General features: G+C 37.3%; 1 protein-coding gene across 1 annotated transcript in view; it reads right to left on the bottom strand.

Moving 5' to 3' along the window:
- The window catches only part of LOC150088802 (acetylcholine receptor subunit beta-like 1), an 88,066-nt gene that overhangs the window by 20,557 nt on the left and 53,429 nt on the right, over nucleotides 1-14,080 (bottom strand). Inside the window, exons 2-5 of the mRNA XM_090370906.1 lie at nucleotides 10,514-10,650; nucleotides 5,155-5,199; nucleotides 4,851-4,960; nucleotides 1,594-2,599 (exon numbers count right to left, since the gene is read on the bottom strand). Of these exons, the coding sequence (XP_090227032.1) occupies nucleotides 1,594-2,599; nucleotides 4,851-4,960; nucleotides 5,155-5,199; nucleotides 10,514-10,650 (1,298 nt within the window). The remainder of the gene's footprint in view (nucleotides 1-1,593; nucleotides 2,600-4,850; nucleotides 4,961-5,154; nucleotides 5,200-10,513; nucleotides 10,651-14,080) is intronic.

The following is a 14,080-nucleotide window of genomic DNA, read 5'->3' as shown; positions in this document are numbered from 1 at the left end:
CTGAAGACCTTTTTTTGCTGTTTATACAAGAGTGGAATGCCTGAGAAAGGAAACAGATGTGTATCCTTCAATAACGGATGTAAATATTCACCTGGAAGGAATTTATCACTTTGCTTTCATTTCTAAAACGTTTTAGCCATGTCTAGCTTGTTTTTTATTCTCTTTTTTTTTCTCTTGGAGGATCAAATAATTAAGTAACTGAGCATGGATTTTTAAAACACCCGTGCCCTATTTATCACAGAAACCATTATGGCTTATCTATTGGATTGGCTAATGTTATTTCATAGCTCTGCAGCTGATGCCTTCAACTTCGTGCATTTAACGCCTTTATTTAGAGATTAATGACTCCCTACTAATAGATTCGATAGGGAAGGTTGTCAGTAGGTTTGGTAGCAAAAGTTATCTTATGGCTTCATATTATGCAAACCTTCTACTAATGCGAAAAAAAAAGAGAATACTCTTTGGAAACGTGGTTTATTTTATGTTTATAGGAATTTCTACTCGTATGAATCTGTATTTTAAGGTGAGTCATTTACCATTTAATTTAACAGAAATGAATATATACATTATCTTACCAAAAGTATGGAGGCATTAAGAGAGAAAAGATAACTGTAAACTACAGATCAATTTTAATATCAAGTAGTGAATTCTTTGACCTATAAAAAAGTAATATCTTTAGTCTTAAAGGGAATGCTGCTCCAAAAGTGTAAGAAATGCATTTTGCTGCATTAAAACATAGACTCCATTTTCTGACCATGCGTGAAGCCTGTTCAAATCATCCTGAAGGATTCTGCTTAGCATTGATCATTAATGAGTCTCCCAATCTTTACATCGTCAGCAAATGTTTACATAACGCCGTCTACCTCTTCGTAGGGTCGTTCATGAAAATCAGAAACAACAATGGTCCAAGGACCGATCCTTGGGTGACCTCACTTCTGACGTTACACCAATATGAACAATATCATTAACCACAATCCTCTGTCTCCAATCCTGCAGCCATTTGATGGACCATTCTGTGATCCATCTAAGGAATATGCCTGTGATCCCAACATGTTCCAGCTTACACAGTCACCTCTTATCAGGGCCCGAGTCAAATGCGTTGCTGGAATCCAAATGAACAATGCCAAAAGTATTTCCTACATTATATACATAAGTGATTCTGTCAAAATAGTCAACCAAGTCAATTATTCGGCTTCGAGCACACCCCTTCGTCTTCTGGAAACTTGTGTTTGTCCCACATCGAAACAGGCAAACTGATCATAGACCATATATAATCTACAAACCCAATATACCGACGCCTCCTAGTCTTCTTTGCCTTGGTGTAAATAAAACATAAAATAGAAAGCGCCATTTCCCCTTATGGATGTTAGTACACATCCATAAGGGAAAATTTTCGAGTTATCTCCCTCATATTCAACTGTTGTGTCGAATTAGACTCAAATTACATCAGTGACAGTGGTGACCATAGTTCTCAAGTTCGCATTATTTAAGAAATCTTTACTTATGATTTAAAATTTTCATTACCTTTTGAACAAATCATTATTACAATGAAAACGAAAAAAAAACAAAACAATAATGTGCATTTTCCATTACCTGTATGTATTCGTCCTCACTTCTCAGATGTTCAGCAATAAACTCAATGGCTTCTGTCGCCCTATACGCATCAGGTGAGAGGAACAGAGTGTCCGTACTTTCACTGTCTCTTCTCCCAACATCCCTTTCGGAGGAAGGCTTGCGAGCAATAGTGCAGTTTGGATGATGGATGTCAGCTAATTCGAGAAACTCCATTTTACCTTTTAGAGTACATTGCTTTATCTCAGGTGGGGCGTGGTAGTGATGATGGAGCCCAACACCGGGCATCTCCATCATCCACCTAAGTCGGGTCTTTTTAGGCCTCTTCATAAACAAAAGGGCTGGTAAATACTTTAAGAAAACTGCTCGAATCCAATTTGGCATCCTATGAGTTCTGGGTCCGCGGAAGTTCCAGTTGATGATAATCACCGTGACCAGGATGGAAACCGTGTTCATAAGAAAGGTGAAGAGCAGGTACTTGGCGATCAGTGGAAGAACAAGTGACGTCGGTGGCAATATCTTGGACACCAACAGCAGGAACACTACCAGTGACAACAGAATGGAGATTCCCAAGGTGACCTTTTCGCCCGCTTCTGCCGGGAGATAGAAGACTAAGATACACAAAAAACTAATCAACACAGTCGGTAGAATCAGGTTAACCGTATAGAAGAGTGTCTTCCTCCGAATCGTGATGTAGAAAGAAATGTCTGTCTCCGTAGGCTTCTCGTGTTTGGAGCTATTGTAGATGTTGAGATAGGCTGGCACCTCCACGATGTCCCACGTGCCGCTTTTCCAGTAGTCAGACAGATCCACCCAGTAGTTGTTGTTGTACAAATTTAAGGACACTTGATCACCATTGAAAGTCCACGATCCAAACTTCATTACGCATTTCTGCTGATCGAATGGAAAGTAGGTGACATCTATGGTGCATGAGCTCTGGTAAATAGCAGGAGGAACCCACATCACAGTCCCAGTGCTGTAGATGAGCACGTTCGATTTATAACGGACTTCATAGTTTCCATCGGCACTGAAATGACAAAAACAAAAGCAATTGGAAACCGATGGAATCGAAAAACATATTTTCATTGTAATATTGCGCATAGGAATCGAATTACAGTTAATCTTAACAATATATCCAGCAGAGAGTTTCCTTAATAATATAATAATAAAAACTTATTGAATCTCAATGTTGTTTAATTAAAAGGTAAAACCCAGATCTTCTCCACACCGTTTGAAAAAGGATATTGAGGACTTACCCGTAAACTGAATTACTGAACATTTTAAGCACTGTTAACAATCGCGATTTTATGCTTGTATTGCTATCCAGATGATCACACGCCTTCCTGGAGTGTTTTCAGGGATTATGGAAATTCCAATTTATTATGAAATACCAAATGAATTCATGAATTCATTTCCATAACTCTGTAATTTGAATTTCCCCAAACTGTTAGCCTCTACCACCCATGTAGGTAACTTATTCCAGTAATTTATAACTCGCTGTCTAAAATAAAACTTCCTACAATCCATTCTAAACATCTCCCCCACATAACATGAATTTATGTACCTTAGTTCTAGAATCATTTATAACCATGAAAATTTCGTCCTCGTTCATTTTAGTTATGCCTCTCAGAGCCTCAAACACCTGAATAAAGTCTCCTCTAAGGTGCCTAGTTTCCAAGCTGTGCAACCCACATATTCGAAGTCTTTCCTCATATGGACGCCCTTTTGCCAAACTCGCCAGGCGAGTTACCTGTCTTTGAACCTTTTCAAGAAGCGCAATGTCTTTCTTTAGGTGCAGTCTCCATACTTGAACACAGTATTCCAACTATCGTCTAACAATAGCCTTATACAATGGGGTTATGACGTCCTTATATTTACTAGTAAATGTTCGATAAATCATCGATAGGACATCATGGGACTTCCTTGCAACCAGTCTACAATGTTCGGAGAACTTCATGTCTGCCGTATCGTAATCCCAAGTCTCTTTCCTCCACTACTAGCTTTAGGTCAACTCCACCAAGGTATAATTTATTTTGGGGTTACTGTTCCCCAGCTGCAATGCCTTACACTTTACTGGATGAAAGCATAACTGCCATTTTTCTGACCATCCCTGAAGTCTATCTAGGTCATTCTGAAGACGCTGTGATTGGCGGCAATCATTTACTACTCTACCAATCTTTACATAATCTCCAAATTTAGACATCACTCCCTCTATCGCTTCATCGATGTGATTTAGGAAAATCAAAAACAACAGTGGTCTCAATAGTGATCCCTGGGGAACTCCACTTCTTAGATTAACCCAATCTGAAGAATAACCATTTATCACAACCCTCTGCCTCCTGCTCCGAAGCCATCCTGCTGTCCATCTAAGGATTTTTCCTGCGATTCCAACCTATTCCAGCTTATAAAGTAACTGCTCATGTGGGACTGAGTCAAATGCATTGCTGAAATCTAAATAAACAATGTCGAAATTATTCCCTAATTCCAGCTCTTGAGTGACCTGTCAAAATAGCTAACCAGATTAGTTAAACATTATTTTCCCTTTACAAAACCATGCTGAGTATCCTTCAGAATTCCAATTCTATCTAAATGATCCTGAATTCCACCCTTGATCATTGCCACCATGATTTTCCCTACTACTGAAGTTAGACTGACAGGTCATTAATTTCCCACTTCACTCTAAGAAACGCCTTTATGTATTGGCGATACATTGGCACTTTTCCAATCAATAGAATCTCTTCTGAGTCTAGTGATGCTCTCATAATTGGCCTCAGTGGTTCAAAGAACTCACTTGCCGCCTCCCTAAAATCAAACGTTAAATGCAATCAGCCCCAGTAGCCTTAACTGCCTGTAGGAGTGAAAGTTTTTTCATTAAATAATCGTGTGAAATTTCAACCTCATTAATTACATATTTTTCAACTTCACTCCCATAATTTTTTCATTGACATAAAGAGTTTTTCTTCTGTAAATATCGATGCAAAATAACTAATGAGTTCAGCTGCAACATCAGCTAGGGTATATTTGGAAACGTTTAACTAGATTTTATGAGGTATACATTTTTTCAGCTGTATCTACCACTGTTTCAGTATCTCTCTGCTCTAGCCGTCAAACAGATTAGAGCTCACGCAAGCGCTGTATGACCAGCCACATAGCTGTAATCTGTAAAAGCGTTGTTAGCTAGCCGAAAAAAAAAATCAACTCTTCAAAATTACAATTAGTACTAAGCGTATATTATTATATCATAAAAATATTGATTCATTGGGCCAAAGGTCACTTACTTATTGAACAGTACAATGTCAGGCTTCCAAACTTTATCCGGAGGTAACCTGAGAGTAATTATACCACCATAATCAGCGTCATCCCATTTCAGCTGATAATCTGTCCATGACTAAAAACACACATAAAGATTGGTTTAATAAAAGAACTCTTGTAATAAGAGTTGATTTATACTACTTGAAATAATCATAACAGAATTTTATAGAAAAAAATACGCTTTTATATGAAATTTATGAAAAAAACTTTAGAATTTCACCAAAAATCCTTAATAATAATAATTTTATCCTGTCCAAAGATTCAACTTACCAATTGTAACCAGACATTTGAAGTCATTATCTGATTCTTTTCATTCTGAAAGAGAATTTAAAATATTATTAATAACTTTTAAAGTGGAGATGTAACAAAAGTATAAATGTATTACTTCTTTTTTAGCGAAAAAGAATAATTTGAAATTTAAATCTATAATTAAAATTTTAATATCGTATTTAAATTTAAATTAAGATTGAATACGGTGCCCTTTACAGGTAAATATTTAATAAGGTTAACACTAATTATTCATCACGAGGAAGAAATTATACGTGATGTGTCTTAAATCAAGTTTGCTGGCAATAAAATTTACATTAATGACATTTTCTGTTTTTATCATAAGAAACAGAATAATTCTGGCTTATTTTTTCTCACCAATGAATGCTAATGTAATGATTTAGCAAAATATTTACTCCCGTATCTATTTTTAATTATTTAGTGAAATATGGAAAGAAAATTACTGAGATTTTTTTAAAAAAAGCCAATTTTTTTAGAAGAATCTGTTCATAAATAAAGATCATTGAAATTGATGCTCCAGGACGCCTTATAGAGGCCAGACTATGAACTATAATAGTTATTTATTATTATTATTTATGAAAACCCCAAACACGAGAGGTATTAGAACCTATAGTACTTAGTACCGTGCTTGGGTTGGAGGTTGAGAAGATAAAATTTGTTGACATTGAACTTCTGTAGATGGTAATTTTCAGGAAATACGTATGAAGGAAGGTTGTTCCAGGAATGGAAGTTGAATTAACAAATGAGGGAGAAGAAAAGTTGGTTCACAGAAGGATTGAAATCAACTAAGTTGTCTTTGCCCCACTGGAGAAATACCTGGAGATCAGTATTTAAGGAATTGGTAGTAGATATTCCAGAAGTTGAAGCTGTTTGGGCAGGGCAAGGTTTCTCAAACTGGAACGTTTAATGCAATGTGCTATCATCAGCAAAACTATGGATAGGATTTCTGGTCAATGGAAGAAGTGCATTAATATACAATAGGAAAAGAATGGGAAAACAGAAATTAACCTTGGGAACACTAGCATTAGTTTTAATTATTCAGTTACTATCTGGTCAAAGAGAAAACTGGATATCCAATTACAAAAAACAGTTGGCAAACCATAAGATGGAAGCTTATTTAGAAGACCTTTATGCCAAACACGATCGAAAGTCTTTGAGATGTCAAGAGCAACTGCTTGTGTTTCACCAAACTTTTCCATTGAATTAGTCCATAAACAGGAACCATAAGCCAGAATATCACCAGTGGATAGACACTGACAGAATTCGTACTGGAGATCGTTAATCAGATGAAAGGTTTCTTAGGTAGTTTAAGAGTTGGCGGTTAACTGATTTCTTCATTACTTTAGAAAGAGTAGAAATAAGGGCAATAGGACGATAACTGGATGGGAGGGATTTGTTGCCCTTTTTAGGAGCTTGTTGGATATGAGAAAATATCCACGCAGAAGGAAAAACACCTTTGCAATAAGAAAGTGAAAAAAGGCGGCAAAGAACAGGAGTAAGTTCAGAAGCACAGGTTTTGAAAATGAGTAAAGAAATATCACCAGGACCTGGAGCTTTCTCAGAATCAAGATAGATCAAAATCCTTTTGACATCTTTTTAAAGGAAGACCACAGGTGGCATTGAATGGAGTGTACTGATAATGGCGGGAGGTGGTTTACCAATATATCAATACACGAGTTGGAAGAAAAATAGGATGCTAGATACAGCTGAAGTGGCAATAGAACCATTTAATTTTGACAGAGGTGGGAATGGAGATGGACAAATGTTTCGGCCTATAGCTTTGGCAAGAGACCAGAATGCACGGCTACCATTTGGACAAGAAGCAAGTTTTCTACTCTTATCCTGTTAGAAATCTATTTTGTATTGATTAATAACTGCTTTACAATTATTGCGAGCTTTAGTGTAGGCAGAAAATGAACTTGGAGATTTGGAAACAAGCCAATTGCGATATGCAACATTCTTCTCTTGGACAGCCTTATCATATTTTTTTTAGAAAACCAAGGTTTAGATACAGGATGAAATTTTAAGGTAGAGTGTGGAATAAAGAATTCCATATCTACAAGAATAATTTCTCTGAGACTTCAAAACATTTTGAAAAACAGTAATCCAACCAAGGAAAAGAAAAAACGAAATCTCGCAGATCATCCCATTTCACATTCTTGTAATGCCAAACAACACAAGGTTGACAACGGCCACGAGAAAATGGCTCCATTGGAGAAGAAACCGTTACCAAGTTTTGACCAGAGGTTCCTAGCTCACTGTCAGGAAATTTGGACTGGAGAAAGTCAAGTTTCAAAGAGAGGAAGTCAAAGAGTTCCAATAGATTAGTGAAGTTGGGATAAGTTAGCCTAACTGCGATACTGGAACCTTTACTATCATACTTTTGTTTTGATGTTGGGCCACCTTTAAACAAATAGCAGGTAGCCTCTGTAAATTACCTAATGAGGGACGAGTTTGTCCTAAAAAGGGTTGTAGCAAAGTCTCAGAGTTTAAATAAATAGCAGATTAACTTTTTGGCGACACCATGTATTTGGTAGATAAAATTCTTGCTTGGATTAAGCGAGTTTCGCTCAATCCAAGAACGCTATTATACTTTTGGCAAGAGTTTTTTTTTTTCATAAGAAAAGGATTCTCTACACTCACCTCCCAAAATATTAGCTAATAAATGCAATATTTAGTATTTTGAAATATTTCCATGCATTTATATTAAATGAAACGTTCCACGAATTTTAAGGAGGACGAGAAAGCGTTATTTCGATTTAGTTATTGCTAATCGAAATCTACTAACATTAATGAGACATCTGGCAACGAATGGGGCTGCTCTTCATTATCTACCATCAACAGAAGGAGATTCGTTCGGCTCACTGCAAATGGTAAAATAGAGCAGTGAGAGCAACTAGCCTTCCGTCAGGCTTAACGTACAGGAGATAACATTTGATTCAGGAAGCAAATCTCCAAGTAATATCCCTCTAATCTGGGATTGCAATCACTACTGGCTTTGGAGGCTGCGCTTATCAGGAAGCCAACCGAATTAACCGAGATTTGGAGTTAAACAAGCGATGGTTACTATGCAGAGTAATCCATCTTTTATACAATGGCCTTTATGGCTTTAACTTTTTGGACATAAATAGATTCATTAGCCGCTACATTTAAATAATGAAACCATTAAAATAAGACAGAGGTGGATAATGTCTGTAGTTACCAGATAGCGCTTGAAGCTCTTATTTAATATACATTCACTAGCTCGATGCATAACTTCAGTAAATCTGATTATACTGTATTGATAAACAACTCTCGTTTGTGGTTTAGTCAGGTCTGGAAACTCTACCTAAGGATAGTTGATAGGAATAGTGGAGATTGCAGTCTGAGAGGGAAAAAAATGTCTTTTGTATTCTCGTATGGTGTAAGTGAGTAAACGTGCCAGATATCTGTTGTGTATTCAATCCATTATGCTCTCTTTGGGGAGATCAGCCATGCCTATTAACCCCAATCGCAATAGGCCCATCACTGAGATTAAACAGCGTTCGTCCGAATGTGTATTTTCTTTATGAAACCTGAGAGAGAAATATATATGGGTGTAAATCTATCACGCTTAATGGAAGTAAGGTAGGAATGCACGCCTGCGTTTTATTCAATCACGCTAAAAAAACATCAATATTACTTTGTGGCCAACCATGAAAAATAACCACTCAGATTAACACACACGAGTATTCAAGTGAAACCCAGACATTGCAAAGTAAAGAGAAATTTGTAAGCCTTGTATTAGAGAGAGAGAAAGGAACAAAGACGGAAAGAGACAGATGACTCAGAACTCACCTGATAATCTTGAGGAGCGTGTTGGCTGGTGAATAATAAGAATTAAAAATCCTCATGAACACGGATCCCACTTTTTGATCTAAAAACCGCTCACTCCTGTTGTTCCTTGCCTAATGAGCACCAGTGTATTTAATACTGAGAGGATGATGCAGTGATAGTAATGGACTTGGATGCTACACTCACTGGCCAAAGAATTAGAAACCTTTATTGAATATCTAATAGGGCTACATTTTGCTCCAAGCCCATACACGTTGTTGTATAGATCCCACTAAATGTTTGAGCGAGTCTAGCTCCAGATTTCAACATTCTTCCCACATTATTTTTCATTTGCTTTATTGTGGTCGGTAGAGAACTCTGAGGCTGAACCGCTCTTTCCAACATATCTCAATCAATACCAGTTGGATTCGGAGCTGGAGAATTTGGCAACCAGGGATATAGTTCGGGGAGCACTCGAAGAAACCTTGGCAGAATTCCTCAAACCATTCCGATATAGCTTTTGCATGGTAAACAGTTGCGTTGTCGTCTTGAGGGAATCCATCGAAATCCGGTAAAAATGAAGCATTGCAGGATGAAGTTGGAGCGATAGGCCAGAAAGATGTTCATTGGAGGTAGCACGACCTTCTAGCGGTATGAGTGGACACAAGCTGTAGCAACATAATATGCCCCATACCATGATACCAATTCCAGCCGCTTTAGTGGTGGACATGAGAGTCTGGATTCAGTGTGGCTTCACGAGGTTCAAGCTACACTTTCACCCTACTATTGCTGCAAACAAGCGTAAATGAAGAGTCTTCAAACTGATCTTTTTCCACTGTCCTGCCGTCAAGCCTTGGAGTTGACAGTACCACTCCAGTCGAATCTTTCGATTTGTACCAGAAGAAGTGGCTTTTGGATAAGCCCAAGATTACCAAATTCCAGATTCTTCAACTTCCCCCGCATAGTTTGGTAGGAAAGTGGTCTTTCTTTTCCTGAAAATTTTTTCAGTCATTTGCTGCACACTGATCATTTTGTTCTGGCGCACAATTCGCTTTAAATTCCTGCGGTCTCTTTTTTGGATTATCAAATTTCTATTACATTTCTTCCTTTTAGATCTACATTATTCTTTTATCTTCTAATCATTGTATACTTTTGAGATGGTTACTTTCGACCCACCAGTGATTTCCTTTGTTTTCTAAATTGCGAAACCTGCTGAATGTCCTCTAACAATAACACCTTTCTGAAAATCGAAAAGATCATCTGTGTTTTCCATGACCTAATCGATTAAGAAGCTCCAGGGAATCGTACATAATTTATCTGATATCAAGCAACATGTGATCATACCATGTGACAACTGACATTCGCATAAAGAAGATTAATTATCTGTTGAAGCCAATTCGGTGTCTCTTTTTCCATTATGGATTAAGAGGCAAATGGATCAGTTAACACAACAAAAGTTCCACCAGATTTCATGATGAAACAAGAGTTGCAAAACCAAACCCAAAGGACGAAAATACAGCGAACAGATGTCAAATAAAGTTATACTCACCACGTTGATCAGCTGGATGAAAGAGAGGCCAAAATCTACCACCACTGTCTGGTTCATAGAATCTACAGGTCTTATCAATTTGTTGTAATCTCGAAAGAGATCCCGGACGAGTCTTTCCTCATCCTCAGAAGAGAGGACTGTAAAAGAATCACAATATTTAATTAGGGAACGCCTCTTAACAATTTTCATAAAGATCTGATAAAAGTTTTTTCTATAAAAAATTGTCAAGAAGTAAATTTTAGCACAGTAGATTGGTACAGCGATCAAACCATCTTTCGAGTTAAGAATAACAAATTCTGGATCCTAAGATTAAAAATAAAATAAGCGAAAGTATGATTAATAGATTGGAGAAAGAAATGGAACATTAGAAAGACAATTTTTTTTCTTTCCATGTTATTTAAAAGTGCTTATGCTGAACTTACCGCCGTATCCGATAAACCTCAATACAAACGATCATCCAAAATGGTATTACGCTAGTTTTACGATACAGAAATACTGCGACACGCTTCAAATGAATCTCTTATCATATAACATGAAAATAAAATGATATTCAGCATTTTTTTCTGGGGAGTTAGGGGAAATTTGGGTCACTATCTAACTCCAAAATCAATAGCGCCGAGTACTGAACCAACATCTTTTCATATTATTGAGGAAGGCGGCTGTGGAACAAGAGATCTCTTCCGAAGAAGAAAAATAAAATAAAAAATGGTGGAAATGCAGAATTCATGAGACAGCAAGGTCGATGTTCAGAGAATACCCTCGGTATGCGAACACGGCAAACTCGGAACATTAACCGAAGCCATCTTTCTCGCGAGTGAATCTCGAAGGGGGTTTGCAGATTAGTGGGGGCTGATCTTGTCCGTGGTGGAGTTAAAAATTCATGCCATTCTGAGAGAAGGGGGTCTATTTATCGCGAGATGTCCACCGACTGACACCTCTATATGGAAATTAATGAGCGTTTATATAGACGAGTAGCGTGAAGGCCTTCAAATCAATGAGTGATGGCACGGGATATTTCATACATCATTATTTCAGGAGGACGGACAGCGTGAAATATGCTGTGGCCGATCGTTTTATCTGGAGACTAGCCAATAGCAAAAAAGAGAGAGAGAGAGAGAGAAAAAACAAGCTGACTGCGAACTTTTTCTCACCCCACATCAATAATTACGATAAAAATGCCAAAAAGAGCGCTCCTGAAACAATCCAAATGTAACACTTTGCAATTAGCTCATATTTATGCCTGAAAGTAGTACCCAATCACATTTAAAACAATATAACGTTCGATAAATGGGGTAACCATAGAAACTACAATTAAATACGTCAATTTAACTTTTTTTATCATTTGAAATTACTTAATATTTAGACCTGCCCTTTTTCAGGTTCAATAAACAAACGTGGAGACTATAAATATATAAATTTTACATAACCGTGGAGTTACAGATGCATAAGTTTCGAGTAACCATGACAACTATTAATACGTACATTTTCGAGTAACCATGGCAACTATAAACGTATAAATTTTAAATAACTATGGTAACTGTGGATATGCACGTTTCCGAGTTACCATGGCAACTATAAACTTGCAAATTTCAGATAACTATGGCAACTATAAACATGTAAATTTCAAATAACCATGGCAACTGCGAATATGTACATTTCTGAGTTACCACGGCAACTATAGACTTGTAAATTTCGGATAACTATGGCGACCGTAAACGTTTTAATTTCGAGTAACCATGGCAACTCTAAATATGTAAATTTCGAGTAACCATGGTAACCGTGCGAATTTTAATTTTTATCGTTTGCAATTGATTTGCGATTAAGCCTAGTTTCGTTCAAGTTCAACGCATCTAACCATTGTATATAAATATGCAAATTTCGCTTTTTTAATTGCTGCTATTCAATTAATCTGCTGTTCAAGGCGAATCTAGTTCTACTGCAGGGATGTTTCTCGGCTTTATCCTTTTTTTTAATTTCTAAAACAGACAAACTGACCCAAGAACATACTGTTTGCAGATACTGAACAGTGAAGTAATCTAAAACAATCGCGCCCCCCTTCCCACCTCCATTTGCTGATAGAAATACAGATCGATTAATCTAAGCAACACGCAGCAGCAAATGGAAAACGATTATTCCTCCAGATGGCGCTCGTTTCCAAGAATAAAGATAAACGATGTCTTTTTTGCGTTCCATCTTTTACGAGTAATTTATAGCGAGTACAAACCTTTTTTTTTCTTTTATAACTGTCAGCATTTTTACACACAGACGATGTCCACTTTAAGAGAATTGCAATCTTCTGCGTTTAATCTTTGTAGATGTAAGTGTGGGGGGTAACTTGCCATTGATTAATGCCACAGATGAATATCAGACCCGTTCGTGTTTACGATATAAGGGGGAAATCTCCGGTAGTTCATTTCTACTTAAGATTAAGTGTCCCGGATGTGCCTTGAAAATATTGGGCCGGGCTGTCGTTTTTGCCTTATCAGAATAGAAGCAAAAAAATCTAATAAAGAAGGTATACGGGGATGGTCATGAATTATAGATGTGAAATATTGATATGTTGCCACGACTAAAGAATCTCCAAGCAGAGAACACTGTCCATCTACTGCTTTGCTAAGTGCCAATAGCAGAGACACAAGAGAATAACACGCGTTTGATCTAACTCCTCTCGCTACGCAGATGTCATCTTCAACCCATAGATTTCGGTTTTACTTGTCTATAGAAAATTCTTTCTGGGCTCGTCGTGTTCTTGGGATCAACCTACACGCATCGAAATGCACGCGATCGTGGTTATGAGATTACGTGTGTTGGAGATGCTTAAAGACAAGGTGGCATCCATATGTCACCGATGATCCAATCGCGGGCAACTGCCGAGCAAAATATGAGATGTACTTCGATTGAATGATGCGCACGTGCGTTTCTCCCGTCCCATTTTTCGATACTGGGTTTGCGAGTTATCTGTGTAATGGTGCCTTATCTCGTTTCTGTTCCATTTTCCACATTCCCTCTTTTTTTTTCTCGGTCCTCTTCCACTTCTCTGTCTATTCCTTTCTCAATATAAACCTCAAATTATAGGATTGAGGTGTAAAGATAATTGGTGAGTTGGAGAGTACTTTTTTTTGGAGCGTACTGTACATGTTCTTATACTTTTGTTCGTATTGAGAACGCCTCGTGTAATACGCATAAACAGCGTATTGTATTACTGTTTTGCTTCTATATACAGGAACGCTGCCAGTATTTGTTCGATCTAACCGCATATTTTATGAATGGTGACGCTGGCTTGGAGAATACCTTCAGAAGCCTAAAATATGTCCTTATATTCATAAATCCTGCCACTTAAACTCACATCCACTTTGATAACGCACAATTTAATCTCCAATACGTCCGTTATGTTTAGTACACTTTATTTTGGCGCATACTGTACATACAGGTACATATCATGATGATTTTGATCAATCTCGCAATATTAACAGAACACCATAAAGATGAGAATAAAATGCTGTACAGATAGACAGAAAAATACAGAAAGAGCACGAATTATTCCACGTCGATTAATAGATGCTTTGT

Source organism: Mastigoproctus giganteus, chromosome 3, assembly GCF_048544385.1.
Source record: "Mastigoproctus giganteus isolate SK-2022 chromosome 3, ASM4854438v1, whole genome shotgun sequence".
NCBI classification, from domain to species: Eukaryota; Metazoa; Arthropoda; class Arachnida; order Uropygi; family Thelyphonidae; genus Mastigoproctus; species Mastigoproctus giganteus.
Note: the sequence above shows the minus strand (reverse complement) of the source record. Positions and strands in the feature narration are given on the sequence as shown.